Genomic DNA, 19,370 nt, shown 5'->3' with positions numbered 1-19,370 from the left:
GCACTTAGCTTGAACAAGTTGGTGCTCTTAAAACCCTGACAGGTCCCCGTTTCGTGGCTACTTTTTCAAGGGGGAGTCACCAGTTCAAGTAACTGTCTCAAGTGCAACTGCAGCATTGCACTTGAGACAGTTACTTGAACTGGTGACTCCCCCTTGAAAAAGTAGCCACGAAACGGGGACCTGTCAGGGTTTTAAGAGCACCAACTTGTTCAAGCTAAGTGCTGCATAAAATTAGATGATAGCATATTGATAAACAGAAATATATTTTCATATATAAGATTAGCAAAGGGTGGTGGAGGTTAAGTCAATGATTAGACAATACACACAGATAATACACCCAGTCATTGGGTGAAAAATCAAATAATTTTTATCGTGTGTTATATATGAGACTACTCCACTCTCAATAAGCTGAAGAAGCAATACACTTGTATTCATGTGTGTTTAAATATTTTGTTATATTTTGATGCTCGACAGAGCACAGGCACAATTGTTTGTTATGTCTAGGATAGGCAGCATAAAATGTATTGTACTGTTTTGGGATCTTGGCAGGTACTTGTGTTCTGGATTGGCCACTGTTAGAAACAGGGTGCTGGGCTCGATGGACCTTCGGTCTGTTCCAGTATGGCAATACTTATGTACTTATGTAATAGAGTAAGACAATCATATGGGGCAAAAAATTCCTTCTCCAAAAGCAAGGGTGTAAACTGCGATTAGCTCAGAAGCCAATCCACCTACATGCCGCAGTAGGCAAGCCTGGTTTTAGAGTTTGTAGTCAGGCAATCCTAATCCACCCTGGGTCCAGTTCTCTAAAAGAAATTGACGACTGACCTTTGGCTTTCTACCCACCCAACAAAATTACTAAAAAGACCATAAAGCTTACAGAGATCACGTTGCAACAAATGAAGTGGCAAAGTTTGCAAAAGGTAAAGCCATTTAGTGAAAATAACTATGCAAAGCAAGCTAATACGTCCCATCAAAGGCAAGGGAATGTCCCTCCAACCCTCCAAATGCCGTTGCTTGTCCTCGTGGGTGGGGGGGGGTTAGCATATAAAGTCATTGGGGAGATGGCTAACTGAATCCCCAAATGACTGAGTCGCCCACTTCAACGGGAATCCCGAGCCCCACAGTGTCTTGAGAGATGCTGTAGAAGGCAGCACCTTCGACTTGGCAGGTTCAATTGGAAACCCCCAAAATCCCCATATTCCCAAAATAGGTGTAAGAGCGCTGGAAGTGACTGCCCATGTTGGGTGATGTGTACCAAGAGCTCATCAGTGAAGGCTACTGCCTTAAAGCAGAAGTTTCCTATCCGAATCCCATGAATGTCTGGAGATTGATAAATATCCTGTATCAGTGGGTCCAGAGAGAGTATGAAAAGCAGCGGCGACAGCGGACAACCTTGCTAGGTACCACGCTGTACATGGAAATAGGCAGATGCAGAATTGCTGACCAGTACCTGAGCTCCAGGAGAACAATAAACTGCTCTAACCATGGAGAGAAATCGTCCCTCTATGCCATACCTAGGCAAGAGAACAAAAAGAAAATCCCAGCACACACCGTCAAACGCTTTCTCCATTTTGAAGCTAATTAGCAGTGAGGGGCAGTCCACTAGAGCCTAGTGCTACAGCGTTACCAAAATTTTTCACAAGTTCTTCGCTGTGGAACGGTCATGCACAAACCTCACCTGAGCGCCTTATGGAGTAACGAGAACAGATATCAAGCAAGTCTGTTGGCCATCACCTTAGCAAGAAGTTTAAGCTCAAACTTAAGCAAGGAAATAGGCCTGTAGAATTCAGGCAGAACAAGATTCCGTCCCAGCTTAGGGAGGACAACAATACAGGTGGTAATAAGCTTTGATGGTATTGCCTCTGCGTCCAACATTGTTTTGCACAGCTTAAAAGGGAACACTGTTCGCCCTGTATGAGCACCATTCTATAAAGGGACAGTAAGGATACTTTTGAACACAACAGGGAAGAACCCCAGGTACCTCCCCCAGTACCTCTGTTACTGGTGGTGATGGCTGTTGAAACCTGAGGCACTCCTTGTCCTTACCTCAGCTATTAGATTTCAGATCCCAAGGTGTGTTTGAGGAAATAAACATACAACACAGGTTACAGCTACAACTAAAGCCAGCTTCAGGAGAAACTATTACACAGCTGTAAAAATCCAGCAGCTTTGCTAGATAAGTCTCTAACTCCCCTTTTCAACTGAGCTGCTTTTATTAGCAGATTTCAGAATACAGGGTCATTCTTTGGCATGATAATATAGTTCGCAAGCAACACACTTTTCCCTTTCTCAGGCCTTGTCTGTTCCATCAATAGGTACATCATATCATGTTAGCCCAGCTAGGCTACAGTTATTTTTCAGGCCTAGGTTTCAAGGCCTTTTGCTAGCACATTTGGTTCAACAGATAATTAGCCTAAGCCAAGCATTCACAGTTCACACGGGCCAATACTGAGTGCTATTTAAGCGGCCAGAAACAACTCCTGAATGGTTAAATATCACTAAGCCAGTTAAGTGCTAATATTTAGCATGAGAGAGCCAATTATCTCCACTGAATATTAACGCTTAGCACATAGTGGTTATCTGCAAATAGTCAATGCTGGCCAGCTAAGTTTAGCTGCCAAATTGGACCACCTAAATAGCAGTTCTATCTTTTGGCTGCTTTAAAAATCAACCAGCTAGTGTTGAATATTGACTTAGCCAGTTAATTTTTAGCCAGCCCCAAAAAGAAAAAAAAAACATGGATCTTCAATGCTGGTCACCAGAAATGGCCTGGCATTGAATATTTTATTTATTTATTTATTGCATTTGTATCCCACATTTTCCCACCTCTTTGTGGGCTCAGTGTGGCTTACAGTAAGATATGAATAATGGAAATACATTTGTTACAACTTGGTTATAGGTTACATTGTACAAGTTTTGTGAAACCATCGAAGTATCATTAAGAATATAACAATGGGACATCAACATTGAAACGTTGGAAAGAGACAATATCTGGGGGTCAGCGCCAATTGGCACTTATGTGGCTGCCTCCCGTGTTTTGAAAATCAGGTCCATAATCTTCAAGGCCATTGTTTTCAGCCTTAGAAAATCAAACTTCCTTCATTATTTGACTGATACAGACTTTTCATTTCTCCATTATCCTCTGCTAGACCCTTGAGTATTGCATTCAGCTCTGGTCTCCGTATCTCAAAAAGATATAGCGGAATTAGAAAAGAAGAGAGACTAAAATGGGGATGGAACTCCTCTCATATGAGGAAAGGCTAAAGAGGTTAGGGCTTTTCAGCTTAGAAAACAGACAGCCGAGGGGAGATATGATTGAGGTCTACAAAATCCTGAGTGGTGTAGAACGAGTAGAAGTATATCGATTTTTTTTTTTGTTCCAAAAGTACAAAGACTAGGGGACACTCGAGGAAGTTACATGGAAATGCTTTTAAAACAAATAGGAGGAAATATTTATTCACTTAACGAATAGTTAAGCTCTGGAACTCTTTGCCAGAGGAGGTGGTAACAGTGGTGAGCATAACTGGGTTTTAAAAAGGTTTGGACAAATTCCTGGAGGAAAAGTCCATAGTCTGCTCGTGAGACAGATATGGGAAGCAACTTCTTGCCCTGGGATTTGTAGTATGGAGTGTTGCCATGATTTGGGTTTCTGCCAGGTACTTGTGACATGGCTTGGCCACTGTTTGGAAAACAGTATACTGGGCTAGATGGACCATTGGTCTGACCCAGTATGGCTACTCTTATGTTTTTATGTCTTATGTACGAGCAGACCGGGAGGGGGGGGGGGGGGGGGGAGACGGACTCTGCAGTGACATCTCTGGTACGAGGACTGGTGCAGTCTGGAAACCTTCAGCATTTCTTTACCTCCAGCAGATGGTGTAGGTTGGGCTGGTGTAGCAGGCTTGCTTGCTGGGCATGACTACCTGGGGTACAGTCAACAGCTTGCTGCTTTCTGGGTTTCGGGCCACGATTCTAACCCTAGTAGAGCTTGGAGGGCTTCTGCCTCCAGGGTCCTAAGCCTTACCCACAGGCTTGCACTCAACGAGGCAGTCAAGCAGAGGTGCCAGCATGTGGTGGAGGGTTGTGACCCCCTCCCTCCCAGTGCACCACCACGGAGCTTTTTAAAGGTAGTTTTGTTGGTTGGCTTTATTTCCCTAGTTATGTGTTAGAGAAATAAAGTTGCTCGAAAAAAAAAAAGAAAACCCAGAGAGCTTTCTCCCTGAGAGGAAGCAGCTGGCAATGCAGGACTGCTGGCTTGGGTAAACACCAGTGGGGGACAAAACAGCAACCCAGACCCTCGAGGTGAGTCTGGTCATCGGGGCTGTTAGGTGGGTTCACTTGCAGCTTCACGATGCCCAAGGGCAGGAGATGCGGGGCCTGCAGAAACTGGCAGCAAAGCTGTGCCAACAGTTCTTCTGCCCCATATCTGATGGGGCTTCATTTTTTGTGTCCCTGATTGAGCAATGCTCCCATCTTTAGCAAGAATAGCGACCGTTTTGGGTGGAGGATCAGAGTGGACATGAGGTGAAGGCTCTGGATGGGGCACGCTCCCCTTCATCTGACGCCTTTCATTATTTGGGGGATGAGGAGGCAGGGTATCATCATTCTAAGGACTGAAGACAATACTGCCTGGGCAGACCTTTGCCATCTTGAGGTCTTGAAATCACAGAGGGCAAGGCCCTTTCATGGGACTTGAAGCACAAGGGTTCTTGCCCTTTCCTGCAGGAATCAAAAGGCACCTTGGAGGTGCAAAAAAGGGGGGTAGGGGCAGGCTCGGGTCCTAGTATTTTTAGAAAGAGTAAACAAGCAATTCATGTCTACCCGTTCCACTCCACTCATTATTTTATAGACATTTACCATATCTCTCCTCAGCCATCTTTTCTCCAAGCTGAAGAGCCCTAGCCGCTTCAGCCTTTCCTCATAGGGAAATCTTCCCATCCCATTTATCATTTTCATTGCCCTTCTCTGTACCTTTTCTAATTCCACATAATATTTGAGGTGCAGACGCACCATGGCGCAATACAAAGGCATTATAACGTCCTCATTTTTGTTTTCCATTCCTTTTCTAATAATACCTAACAATCTATTTGCTTTCTTAGCCAACGCTGCACACTGACTTTCTTATAATTCATGTATTTGCCCCATGCTCCTTGTCTGTTATCAATAATAATTGTTCAAACCTAAGCTGTGCAAAACACCTAGAAATTAAGAATAGCTATAAATTACAGATGAAGAGAGTTAAAGGTATACACTTGATGTGATGTCGTGCTAGGAGAGCAGACACAAGTGAGAGAGCTCCAGGGCCCGGAACGCATTAACTCACCTTCCACAAGCAATATTCTGAGAGCCGAACCAATTTCACAAAGGAAAATGATTGGGGAAACAATGAGGCAGCGAAAAACAGCTTACTTTGATGTGAAGCCATGTCTACGAAGTTGCAACGTTGAGAAAAAGAAAAAGCGCCACACAACGATCCTAAAATGGCGGCAGGAAAAGACCCTGGGAGTTCCTCTGTAAGCTCCGCATGGGTGGCTGAACTGGTAGCGGAGGTCAACAAGGCGATAGCAGACTCCTTGGATAAACGCTTGCAGGAGGTATCGGACAAGCTGGATACAGTGGACGGGAAATTAGAATCTTTAAAAGGAGAATTTTCTACACATTGTCAGCGCGTCTCAGATCTTGAAGACCAGGTGCTGCAGCTTTCAACTTTGACCAGCACCTTACAGGGCAGGATGAAAGTATTGGAAGACAAGGTAGATGATATGGAGAATCGTTCTCAGAGGGGGAATCTGCGCTTGATCAGCCTCCCTGAAAGCATTGCTGAATGGGAATTGAGACAGTTCCTGGAATCGTGGCTGGTGTCAACCCTGGGGTTGCGGTCGGAGCTGGGCCCGCTCCGTATAGAGCAGGCACATCAGTTAGGCCCTAACAGACAGGAGGAGTCGCGCCCACGGGTGGTAATATGTAAGATCTTAAATTTTGCTCACAAGACTGAAATCCTGCAGGCTATAAGATCTAAGGGCCCTCTTTCCTATGATAATAAAAAGGTGCTTTGCTTCCAAGATTTTTCAACTCTAGCAGTGGGCTTAAGACGGGCTTATGGCCCGGTTTGTGCTGAACTACACCGCAGACATACACAATTTGCTTTGATATACCCAGCTCGACTCAAGATCTTTACGGAGGGACGGCCCCAATTCTATGACTCGCCCGAAGCAGCTCAGGCCTTTGTGAAAGACTTGCCCACCTCTATGGATACGGCCTGATGGGAAATTGGCTTTTGCAAGCAGAATGCTGTATATGTACGTTTCTAGAACTGGACTTCGGTGATCTAGCCTTGCTGCTTTAGGCTTTTTGTAATTAGAGGGATTCAACAAGTTTATCCTTTGGTCGCAAAATGCTGGTGCTGGTTCTATGCTTATTTGATGATAAATTACAGACGAAGAGATGGACGGATTGGAGACAAGGAATCTGGAATGGCTGCACAAAGAGCGCTGCATATGTTGTTGTTGTAATATGCTGCTTTTTTGTTCTGTGGGCATGCCTGCAAAGTTAACTAGCCCTATTAAAGCCCCAAACATTTACTGGGATTTTTTTTGTTTTTTTTCTCTCTCTTTGCAGCTGATGCTTTGATTTTGCTCTGTATGCCTAACAATCTTACTGGAATCATAGATTTGTGGATACGGCTGCAATATGTTTTGTTCTTGCATTATGATCTAGAGTGCTATACAGATATTTGAACCACAACTTCAGAGTACTGCCTGTTGTGGTTGCAGGAGGCAGCAGGTGGGCCCCCCTTTTTTTATGTTGTTCATGCTCTAACTTTGCTCTGTATGTTAAAAAGCTAACTATACCCTGGTGTTGATGGGAAGAAATGCTGTTCAAATTGCAGATTCAGCTGTTGCACGAGATGATGAAAGTGCCTTTTTTGGGGGGGGGGGGGGGGTTCAATGGAACTTTGCAGAAAATGTAATGTCTCAATATAAATGCTGGTTTAATTGTTGAAATATTATGGAGGGTGGGTTCTCACGTGAGGCCTTGTCCAAGAGTTGGACATTTTTGATTTTTTTTTTTTTTTTTGTTACATTTGTACCCCGCGCTCTCTCACTCATGGCAGGATCAATGCAGCCTACATGGGGCAATGGAGGGTTAAGTGACTTGCCCAGAGCCACAAGGAGCTGCCTGTGCCTGAAGTGAGAATTGAACTCAGTTCCTCAGGACCAAAGTCCACCACCCTAACCACTAGGCCACTTTGAAGGGGTGGAAAAAGGGTATGGGGGAATAGTGTTTTGTGGGGGGGGGGGGGGGGGTTGTAAGGGGAAGGTAGTGCTAGGCTGTGGGTGGTTATGTATGCGGGTTTTATTTGGGATTTTTGTTTTTGGGGGCGCGTGCTGGGAAGTCACGTGTGTGAATGAACAGTGTGTTGTCGAGTCCAAAGATTCTTTTTTGTCCTGTGTTGGTCGGGGGGTTGCTGGCTGCGACAACCGCCCGACGGTAAGGTTAATGGTTGAATTTCTACAGATGTTTTTGCTGATTTCTATTAAGTGATGCCGGTTAAACTGGTGTCATGGAATGTGAACGGAGTCTCCTTGTCCATTAAGAGGCAGAAGATCATGCAGGCCTTGAATCGTCAAAAAGCTGATATTACGTTTTTACAAGAGACCCACTTGCCATCAATAGAACGTTCTAAATTTAAGCGTTGGTGGGTAGGACATGTGGAGGAGGTTCCAGCGGTGGGCTGTAAGGCTGGTCCTTTTCCGGAAGGGCTTGGACCTGATGACACATCAAACATGGAGAGACCCCCCAAGGATGATTTTTGTTAGTGAAGGCTTTGGTAAACAAAAAACCCCTATTGCTTTGTAATTTATATGGACCAAATATCTATGATCATAAGTGGGTGAAGTCCATAATACGTAAGGTTGCGGGAGTCGTAGACATACCCATCATTATTGGGGGGATTTCAATATGGTTCACGACCCTGCTTTGGACAGATCTAGGAGATTTGAGGGAGAGGAGGGCTTGGCAACAAAGTGAATCCCACTGTTATGTTCTAGCCTGAATTTATTGGATGTTTGGAGAACCTTAAACCCGATGGACAGACATTATATGCACTTATCGAGGGCTAACAGTTCACAATCACGGATTGATTATTGGCTATTGTCATCAGTGTTCTTTTCTTCTGTAGTTTCGGATGGAATTGAAGCGCACAGTGTCTCCGACCATGCCTGTGGTTTGGTGGATCGAAAAGGTCCCGATGATGCTCCGTATACTTGGCATTTTCCTCCTAAATTATACTGGGACACGGCCTTTCGAGAATTTTTGATGCAAAAATGGATGGATTATCGGCTCCATTATTTATTGGGAAGCGGCTAAGGTGGATTTGTGGAGAGATAATGTCCTATTCTTCTTTCAAGCGTAAGGCGGCAGAGAAATACTGCACCTAGAAAAACAATTGGTGCAGGTGCGGCGTCAGTATGCAGAAACAATCAACTGAGGGGTTAAAAAATTCGCTCATCGCGCTTCAATCCTCTCTCCAGGAGCTCCTTCATGAAAGGGTGGTGAAATCAATTCGGTATTATAAGTTCAAATTATATCTTCATGGGAATAAAGCTGGGAAAATTATGTCGCATCTGATTAAGTAGTCTGGGGGTCACAACCCATAGTTCAGATAGATACAGGAGATGGTACTAAAGTACGAACAGACCGAGAAATCGCTGAAGTGTTTCAGAGGTAATACCAGAAATTATATGTCCAACCGGAAGATACAGTGTTAGATGGGGAGATATATTTGAATAGCTTGGATCTACCTCGATGGGGAGCATGAAGTTGCCTTGGTGATCCAGCAGAGTGTCTTAGCGAAGTCGCCAGGACCTGATGGGTCCCAAGCTGAATTCAATAAACTATTATCTCCTTCGATTGTCCCAACCTTACAGTCATTTTATTTTCTCTGTTTGTGTCTTCAGGGGAACTCCTACAATCACTGCAGTCACTTAACCCTCCATTGCCCCATGTAAGCCGCATTGAGCCTGCCATTGAGCCTGCCCCAGAAGAAATTGCGGGGCCGCAAGTGGGATCTGTCCGTGGCACGACCATAACTCAAAATATGCGAAAGCTTCTCCTCTCAATGGAACATGTAGAACGGACGGGCCAGCCTTCTCTGCTAGTTAGTTTTGATGCAGAGAAGGCATTTGATCGTGTGATCTGGGGATTTGTTTTTGAGGTACTGCAACGATATGGGATATCAGGGTTTTTTTTGGAAACGATTCAACTTCTCTATAAGTCACCTAAGGCAAGGCTCCAGGTTAATGCAGTGTTTTCCTCTGAATTTAACAATTATCGGGGCACGTGTCAAGGCTGCCCATTGTCTCCACTGCTCTTTGCTTTATCGTTAGATCCACTGATTAGAGAAATCGGTAATAAATCGGGGTATTAAAGGGGTTAGTATAGGTTAGATGATTTGCTGGTATATATTGTTGATCCACAGATGTCCCTGGAGGTGCTGATGGAGAGCTTCAGTGAATATGGTGATTTTGCAGGTTTTAAACTGAATTTGGACAAATCATTGGCGATGCCCACTAAATTGGAAACTAAGGATGAATGGGTGGGAGCCTTTCCCTTGCAGTGGGATGTTGCTTCTTTCCGATACCTGGCTATTCACTTACCAAAAACTATGGCGTCGCTACACAAGATTAATATTTCTGTGTTATTGGACTATACACGCGCGATGCTGACTAAATGGGCTCATTTTCCTTTGACGATTCATGGTAGAATCCACCTTTTTAACATGGTATTGTTTCCCAAGTGGCTATATGTTCTCCAGCTCTTGCCGCTTAAGTTACTAAAACGAGATTTGGGGGTCTTACAGAGAATGGTCTCACTTTTGCTGGGCGGGGAAAAAAACAAAATTGTCTTTTAAATATTTGATTGGACCTTGGAGACATGGCGGAATGGGCCTCCCAAATTTACGTTTATATAATTATGCGTGTTTGCTCCAACACTTGGGGAGACTGGATTTTGGAAGAGCAGAATTATACACCGCGTACTTATGAGGCAGCCTATTATTCTCCATGGCACGTTAATTCCCTTCTGCACTGTGCGACAAGCCTCCTATCGCCAGAGGTTCGCTGCAGTGTAATACTTAGATTGTTGCGGCAGGTGTGGCGCTACTTGTTTCCAAACTTGGGTGGTCGTCCTGAAACTTCCAATCAGTTACCAATTATAGGTAATTTGCAATTCTCCCCAGGACAGGATAATGGGTGCTTCAAGTGTTGGGCAAGGAAGAGTTATTCTTTGTTGCAGCATGCGCTGGATGACCAAGGTAGTATGCTTTCCTGGAACAATTTGTGTGGGCAAGAGGTGGCAGAGAGTAAGGACTTTCTGGCCTATGGCCAACTGCAACATTATGTTCGCTCCTTGGACGGACTTGCCTTATCCTCTTCTCTAGGTGGCAGTCTTCAGGCGTTTTTTGATAAGTTCAGAGAGGGGGGAATGTCCGTATCAGCTCTATATAAGGCGGTGCAGGATATTTTACCTGCTCTGCGTTATGGAGACCTTACTGCTAAATGGAGTCAAGACTTCGGGGGGGGGGGGGGGGGGGTTGGGGCCTTAGGGGATCAACATCCACGCAAGAACAACTTTTTAAGATGGGTGCGATAGAGTCCCCAACTTGCCAGAAGTGTAATCAAGGTCAGAACTCATTCTTTCATGCATTTTGGAGCTGTCCGAGGATGAGGTGGTTCTGGCTTGACGTCCATATTTGTCTAAGTTGTTGGGCCAAGCGGTGCCAGGCTCTCCAGTTGGATTCTTGTTGGATAAATATGAAGCTCTCCATATTTCAAATCGCTCTCAGGTTTTGTTTGTTCGCAAGGCAGGAGCTATAGGTAAGAGAATAATTCTGGGGTCTGGGTGGGGGAGGAGGCTCCTTTCTGGGCTTGGAAGAATCATATGCACGCATTAGTGCTTTTGGAGTGTCAGTACGCCAGGTGCTCCCCTAAACGCCTGAGGGTGTTTCGTGCAGTGTGGGATGTGTACATTTGGTCTTTGCAACATAGAGCCAGGAGTCTGATTCTTAACCCAAATTGATTTTTGGGCCTTGGAGGTGGTGAGAGGAGACTTTTCAGAAAAGGTGGGCTGATTTTGAGGACTTAGGTTTTATGTAGTAAGTACGGTGTGGAGGTGTGAGGGGGGACTGGGGGGGATGGGAAGAACTTCTGTAAATGTCTTTGATGACTACCCAATAATTTGTTTGTAATTCCTTATGGGAATTCAAAGCTGTGGTTTTTACAGCTGACTGGTTGTTTCTTATGTTGTGTCATCATTACAATCGTTGAAACATAATGGAACACTAGGGCTAGATGGGGGAAGGCCATCAGAGTCCAGGCCTCCCCTTCTTCTATGTAATTGCTATATTGTTGTCCTAGTACTGGTTTTTTTTCTTTAATGTTTCCATTGGAACGTACACAATGATGACTATTCATAGGGAGGTGGATGGGTGGGGGGGATGACAAGCACTGGAATGATGAACAACTCACAAGTGTTATTTGGTTGTTTTGTTTGTTCAATAAAAATTGTTTAAACAAAAATTAGATGAAAAAGTAGAGAAAGCATGCAGAGTACGGTTCATGGAATTCTTTTAAGTGTGTGTGTGCATATACACTGCAGAGAGATCTTATTATGCCACTCTTTCATGAGGAAAATTATAAGAAACTAAACAATACCAAGACAGCACAAAGTGTGGTCTGCCTAAAGAACACTTACTTCCACAGTGGTGGCAGTTTTCTGAGTCTTCTTCCCAATTAGATCCACCTGTTCATAGCTTGATTTCATGTATTTTTTGGCTACGTCATACACCCAATGAGGGCAAGTTGCAGAAAACAGAAGCGTTTGAGGGTTATTTTCTGAATCTGTGAAAGCAAACACACTCAAATCAGTCCTTATGTAGAAGTCCTGCCCTACTGGCAAGACGATAGTTCTAGTTTATGTTTATTTTATTTGATATACCACATAACAGGTAGCGCACCCTGTAAACAGGGTACACATCAGTCTTCAAGACAGTCCATATAGAGAGATAATACTCTTAGATGAGAAGAGGAGGGAGGGGGAAAAAAAGTCAAAGCTGAAAAAAAGCCTGTAAGTGCTGTGGTGCTTCTAAAGTGTCTTCCCCCCTGTAATCAGCTTTGTGCTACAACATAAAGACCAAAAATATCAAATACAATAAAATAAAAAAAACATTACAATTACTGCAGCAGAGAGAAACACTTCCTTAAAAGAACTCATTCAGGTCAATTAAAAATGCCCAGTTTATAGAGCTGACAAAATAAACAGTGTTATCCAAAGTAGCTTCCTCTACAGAAGGGTACCAAACTGCAATCCTACAGGGCTGCAAGCCAGTCAGGTTTTCAGAATATCCCTAATGAATATTCATACTAAACCATACAACTATCCTTTGATTGCACTTTATGTATCACAAGTATATCAAACCTTTAAAGTCACATATCAAATATAAATCAGCTATACACACACACCGTCAGGGTTTACGCTGGGACATGGCCACATGGAAGTGCTGTGAGTTCCTGTCTACCCAACATCCAAGAATAAGTTGCAATCAACAATTGAATCTGACCACCGATGACGCTCTAGCAGCAAAATACAGACTGTGTAGGGTACAGGAAACTGTGTGTGATAAAGGGTTTGATTTGTGAAGATCGGTTTAAGGATCCAGATGTTACAATTGAAAGCCTGCCAAGTTAAAGAGAAGTCTTTCGGTATTGTGCAGTTAGATGTGGAGTTGGAGGAGGATACTCCGGAAGTAGCAACGCGTACAGCAATAACAGCGTTGGTTGATAACATGGACAATTATTGAAATTTCAGGGAGGAAGTTTTATGAAAGAACTTTCAACTGGAGCGAGGGTTGAAGAACGAAGTTTACTGTTACATTTCTAATGCTGTAGGCAGGCATATGAAGTATATTAGATAGGTTTGGTGTAAGGTTTGGATGAGTGTGGGTGTGGGGGGGGGGGGTGTATCTGATTTATCTCTGATATGTGATTTTAAAGGTTTGATATGCTTGTGATACATAATAAAGTGCAATCAAAGGATAATAGTTGTATGGTTTAATATTAAGTACATAAGTATTGCCATACTGAGAAAGACCAAAGGTCCATCAAGCCCAGCATCCTGTTTCCAACAGTGGCCCAATCCAGATCACAAATACCTGGCAAAATCCCAAAAATGTACAAAACATTTTATACTGCTTATCCCACAAATAGTGGATTTTCCCCAAGTCTATTTAATAACAGTCTATGGACCTTTTCTTTAGGAAGCCGTCCAAACCTTTTTTAAACTCCGCTAAGCTAACCACCTTTACCATAATACTCTGTGAAAAGCATAAAGACAAGTTGGATAAGGGGGAGTTTTATAACAAGCTGCCTAGATTTAGATGGTAAGTACATGCACAAGCACCTATATTCTAGTTATTTACATGAATATGTGATACATCTGTGCATAAACGGTTTCCAGCTACATGCTATACTGTAAGCATTTGCCAGTATTTGATGCCATGTACTTTGCAGTGGGCATTATCATCTGTGTGCGTAATCTATGCACAAGCATTTACACCAGCTCTACAGCAGGTTAAATGCCTGCACATAAAATATAGGTGCATATTTAACCTGTTACACTGGTATTCTATAAAGTAGGTACATGTTTTTTGATAAGGAATAGGCTTCAAATAAGCACACAGCTACAGAATTACAGCTATTACCAGCACATGTACCACTTTCACTCCAGTAATACAGAGCCAGCAAGTAAATGTTAATTGATAAAAACAGGATTGCACAACTGACCTGACCAGAGGAATCATTGTCCATCTCATCAACTTAAATGCCCACATTTCTGACCTGCTTATGACCCTAGTAAAATAATCTGCTCAAGATCTAGAGAGTCAGATTTAACCATTCTTAGAATCTTGGTTTTGGTGGCACTTAACTTTAACCAATTTCCCCACCTTCCATTCATTAACTATATTTATACAGTCTGAGGAGTTCAGCCATATATCCATATGCTTATTTCCATAAATTGCATATACCGGTATATATAATCTGAAGTACGAGTCTCCACATAAATAAAATATCACTGGTGAAACAGATCCACAGATCCTTTAGGTTGTTGCAAAATCCTCTAAACACAACCACTTGACTTATGTTGGTTAGAAAAAGAAAAAAGGGGGTGGACAGGAACCAATCCAAAACTTTACCATTCACTCCTACAGCAATCATGATTCAGGATATCAAGGTCCAAAAGGACAACTACCATATGAGAACTCTATCTTACTCTACTAGAACATCATTAGAGAGAAATGTAGAAGGGTCCAGAAGATAAACTTTTCTAAAGCCCAAATGATAAAGGACCATGATACAAAACTACCTTCAAGATCATGCAGAATTAAATGATGATCTCATTCTAACAAATCACATAAGGGACTGGAAAGTGGCCTAAAATTACTTGGATCCTCTGGGTCTAAGTTAGACTTTATGTGGCCTTATTCCTGATTTGTTTGTTCCCACACCCCCATCTCCAGAGATCAAGTGGACTTCATTCAAACGAGAAGTTAATATCTTTAATCCCCCTTTTCAAAAATTTATTAACAAGGCAGGGCACCAATCAAAAAGGGCTTGATACAGGTTTTACTGAATGTATAATGCTTGCCACTTTTTCATTTATTTCAAATATACCAACTCCTTAGCTGAGCTTAGCACCTGCTTCTTGCTTACCAACCAGTAGATATTCAGCCAGTGGCAGTCAGAATCCGTGCACTGGCATTGAATATTGGAGCTAATTTGTTATGTGATGGCCCACTGGAGCTTATGCGGGTTCCAGCCAATATTCAGCTGGAACCTACATAAGGGAAGTAGGTGCCCTCTGCACCCCCCACCCCCAAAAAAGATGAAGACCCCCCCCTCCAATCTTCCCTCCCCCACCCCGGGAACATACCAAAGTCACCCCTCCAAGCCTTCCCCCCAGACCCCGCAAGAGGCATTCCCTCCCCTCAAATATCCGTATCTACTCCTCTCCCAATCACGGTAGCTCCCCCCCCCCCCCCCTCAGGGTATTATCTGAAGTCCCTGGTGCCAAATACCCTCTGCACAACTATGGGGAGTGGGTAGGGGAGAAGGCATTCCCCAATATTTTACTCCAATGCAAAAAAACTGCTTCAGATTTATCTCTAGTAGCAGTATGGAAATAAATGTGTGACATTTCAGTCTTTTCAATGCACATACTATAGCAGGACGTTTATCCACTCCTACCCTAGCTATGATAATGTTCAAACACCTTTCTGGCCTCATTTGCAACTTTCTTTAAATTAATCCCTTATTTTCTTACTCCTGTTACTCTATATTATCTATCTACATGTTTCATCTCTGCTTATATCCTATGCTGTCTAGTAAAATGTTTCATTGTGTAGATACCATAATATAGCATACTATGCCATACTTTGTATTGTTGTTTGAATATTTTTACTGCTGTAATTGTCTATTGCTTACGTTTGACTTATTCTTGCTGTACACCTCCATTCCTTCAAAAAGGCAGTAAATAAATTTAGAACAAATTCTGTATGTGAGCAAATATTTGATAAAGCACCCACCTCATCAGTGTGCAACATTTCCTCAGTAATGCTGGTATGAGGGGTGGGGGGAGCACTGTAAAAAGTGTTGAAGTCTAATCCAGTTAGCAATGAATATACAAACTTAGCAACGACATACATCCTGAAGTTACCTTTCTTATAAGCCACCGATAGAATTTCTTCAACTTGTTCAGCAAAACCCATGTCTAACATCTGGTCAACTTCATCCAAAACAACATGTTTCAGCTGAGCAAGGTCTAATTTGTGATTCTGGAGGTGGTCTTTGATTCTACCTGGGGTCCCAACCAAGATGTCAATGCCATTCCGAATACTATCAACTGAAAAAAAAAGAAAAAGCAGTCTATGCAAAAATTCTGCTTGAAAACATGAAGTTTAAAGCTCCCGTACCAACATTCTTACATGCATTATCAGAAGCACACATTATTTGAGCTACCAGTGCGTTGTACATAATTGCTGTGATTCAAGCTCGTATTCTGATGTTATGTTGTACACTGTAACACTACTATACAAGACATTACACTGTTATATATGATTGCTATAATGCAAGCACACATTTGTATTAAGTTTTTAATTACACCTTTTGTTGCAGAACCTACACTAGCACTGAGCTGTCCCCTATATAAAGTGAGTTTTACATGTCACCATACACTTTTACTTACGTTGGCTATTATAAGGAGTGCCTCCATAGAAACAAGCAACTGTCAGTTTCCTGGTGATGTCTTTGAAGTCCTTAGAAACCTGGACTGCCAGCTCTCTTGTTGGAGCAAGAACCAAGACCTAGAGAAAAACAGGCAAATTATCAAATTCCTCAGAAAAGCTTAAGAATTCACCATACAAACCAAATACATGGCCATTCCAGAAGAACCTGTCTTGCAGAGCAGAGTGCTCTAAAAATTAATCTGCTGTAAAAACTTAGGCTTAACTGCTATACCTGGCTTCTACTCCTCAAGCAAACAATCACAGCAAGGGCAGCTTTGGACAACTCCCACTCTCCTAAGTCCAACATGTGTCTGTTCAAAAAAATCTACTTGTACATATTTAGTTCCTGCTATGTGAGCAGCTAAAAATAAATGAAGATGTTGTTTGGACCAATGACACAACATGGCAGTCTCCCTGACCAAACCTTGAGCCTTTGTGCCCCCTTGAAGATTGACAAACTACCGCTGTGGTACTCTCAGAAAATATTTCAGCTACCTTCCTCAGGACTAAGAGCAGAAAGACCTCCACTGCTCTCCGACCTCCACTGCTCTCCCAATAGGTTTCTTTTCTTTTTTTTTTTTTTGAATTTTCAGAATACATCATAAACATTAAGAAAAAACATAGGGGCCAATATTTAGACCACGGGAGTTAGACTGGTTAACTCCCGCGGTCAGCACTGAGCCCGGATTGCCGGACCATTTCCAGTGACCGGCACCAAATATCCAGTTTATTTTTGGCCGGGTTAAAGATAACATGCTGTCAATATTCAGATTTAGCTGGTTATCTTTAAATGACCCAAAGATATCCCATGTTTACATGCAGCCAAACATGGCCGCTAAAACAGCTTTAAAAACTGGCAGATAACCAGTTGTATTGCTCGATATAACTAGCTATCAGCTAGCATTCAGTTGCAGATAGCTGGTTAAGCGATTTAACTGGTCAGCAGCCGTCTGGCCAGTTAAATAGCGCTGAATAATGGAGGGGGGAGGGGGACAGTCATTAACATCCCAGCAATGATACACTGTAAAAATTAATAAGTATACTGTATTACAGCACAACAAAAAGAAAAATTATTGGTTAAGCATCAAGGGAGAGAAACATCCAGTTTCTTCCATTCTCGAAAACTGACTGTAAAGTGGATATTTACTTTCTAAAATATTTTTCATATTTTCTATATAGTAAAGCCCAATTCCACCACATCTAAAAACAATAAATCTAAATTCTCCTTCCAGTGGTTAGTCACTAGTTTTAAAGCAATAGAAATTAAAAAGTCAAATAAGGTTTTATCTTCATTTTTATCTATGGTTTCTTGAATAGTGCAGCCAAAATAAATCCCTAGGCATTTAATGGGAGTGTTGAATTTTAAAAAGGAATTGGACTAGATCTGGTAAGTTAATATCTTCATGGAGAGGGAGACATCCCATTTTCATTTGGAGGACATGAGGAGAAGAGTTTTTTTCTGTAGCAGGCTTGACAGAGTGGAACAAACTTCCTGGATCCCTTAGGACTTGAAACAATCCAGGATAGTACATACTTCCCTTTAGCACTTCCTGCTGAGAGAGTATGGGACTACAGTGGCTGTGAGCTGAAATAGCATTTGTTGTTGCAGCTTAAACAGTGACTTTGATAGCTGATGGACACAGTACAAGTGTAAGTGTGTTTATATTGAATTTATGAATTTATCTTTTCTTATGCATGTTTATATGTATATAAGAGCGGTATATACATATTAATAAAATGAAAATGAAATGAAATCCCAGTTCATCTTGTATCTGGATATTTTAGGAAAAAAAATGAAAGTATAGGGGAAGGACTGAAGAGATACCAACTGTACACCTCCTTGAGTGAATCTCTTCACAAAGGCGGTTAATAAATCCCAATAAATAAATATTAGTGTATAATAAATCATCAGCATACAGAGAATTTAAGGGTCCTTTTACTAAGGCACATCAACAGATTTTGCGCATGTTAACTTGATAGCGCTGCTGCTCCTAAGGACAAGTGCTCCTAAACTGCCCCCTTCACACAAGAACCCATGGAATTCTGACAATCCACTTCACCCAATCCCAATCTTCTGTCCATGCTGTATTTAGATTTCACAAGCATACACAATCTGCACGTGTTCAGATAATTAGCAGAACAGCCCCGATTTACTTGTTTGGTAATGGCAAAAAAACCCCAAAAAACATGAAAAAAAGAGGAGCTTCCAACATTAACCTCATCAACAATATCTTAAAAAAAAAAAAAAAAAAAGGTATTTTAAGACTAAATGATCATGCTTAACTGCCAAACGTATTACATAAAATTAGTTTCTGTTGTTCTGCTTAACAGCACATCAATTACAGTGAAACATGCAGCAATTTTAATTATTGGGATTTATCGTGTTTATGAATGTAGTTTAAAAAATTAGCATTCCCCTCCAAGTTATAAAAACATTTCAAGCTCCACCCATGACCACCTTCTGTTCAGTTACCACAAGAGATCTGTTACCTGCAACTCATGTTTGCATGCTCTATGACCCCCCATCACATTTCATGGAATTACCTTGGGAGCTCTGCCTCTTCTGTGCTCTTGTGCCACTCCCTGGAGCTTTTCAATTAAGGGGATTGCAAAAGAGAAGGTCTTCCCAGTTCCTGTTCGCGCTTGAGCAACCAAATCTTTTCCCTCATAAACGTGCTGGAATGTCTTCACTTGGACAGGGAACAAGTAGGTCACACCTCTGGCTGCAAAAAAAAATAAATGCTTGTGTATGTAAATTACATTATCCGACTATATTCAGGCTTTGAGTCTTTTACAATAAACAATACATGGGCACTTATACCAGGTTTTAGTTGGTGTAAATGGCTATGCCTAAATTTTAGTCATGGATAAGGCCATTACGTATATTCTATAAACCGCTCCTAACTTTAGGTGAGGTTTAAATAGTAGTGCTAAGCACAGTTCTCTTTGGTGTGGTAAAATTATGACTTACCTGCAGATAATTTTCTTTCCTTTACTAGCAGCAGATGAATCCAGGAACTGGTGGATT

General features: G+C 42.2%; 1 protein-coding gene across 1 annotated transcript in view; it reads right to left on the bottom strand.

Annotated features, from left to right (window-relative positions):
* Positions 1-19,370, bottom strand: part of DDX21 (DExD-box helicase 21) — a 122,248-nt gene that overhangs the window by 85,329 nt on the left and 17,549 nt on the right. The window contains exons 4-7 of the mRNA XM_030203466.1: positions 18,887-19,065; positions 16,303-16,420; positions 15,775-15,960; positions 11,758-11,903 (exon numbers count right to left, since the gene is read on the bottom strand). Of these exons, the coding sequence (XP_030059326.1) occupies positions 11,758-11,903; positions 15,775-15,960; positions 16,303-16,420; positions 18,887-19,065 (629 nt within the window). The remainder of the gene's footprint in view (positions 1-11,757; positions 11,904-15,774; positions 15,961-16,302; positions 16,421-18,886; positions 19,066-19,370) is intronic.

This window comes from Microcaecilia unicolor, chromosome 5 (genome assembly GCF_901765095.1).
Source record: "Microcaecilia unicolor chromosome 5, aMicUni1.1, whole genome shotgun sequence".
NCBI lineage: Eukaryota > Metazoa > Chordata > Amphibia > Gymnophiona > Siphonopidae > Microcaecilia > Microcaecilia unicolor.
Note: the sequence above shows the minus strand (reverse complement) of the source record. Positions and strands in the feature narration are given on the sequence as shown.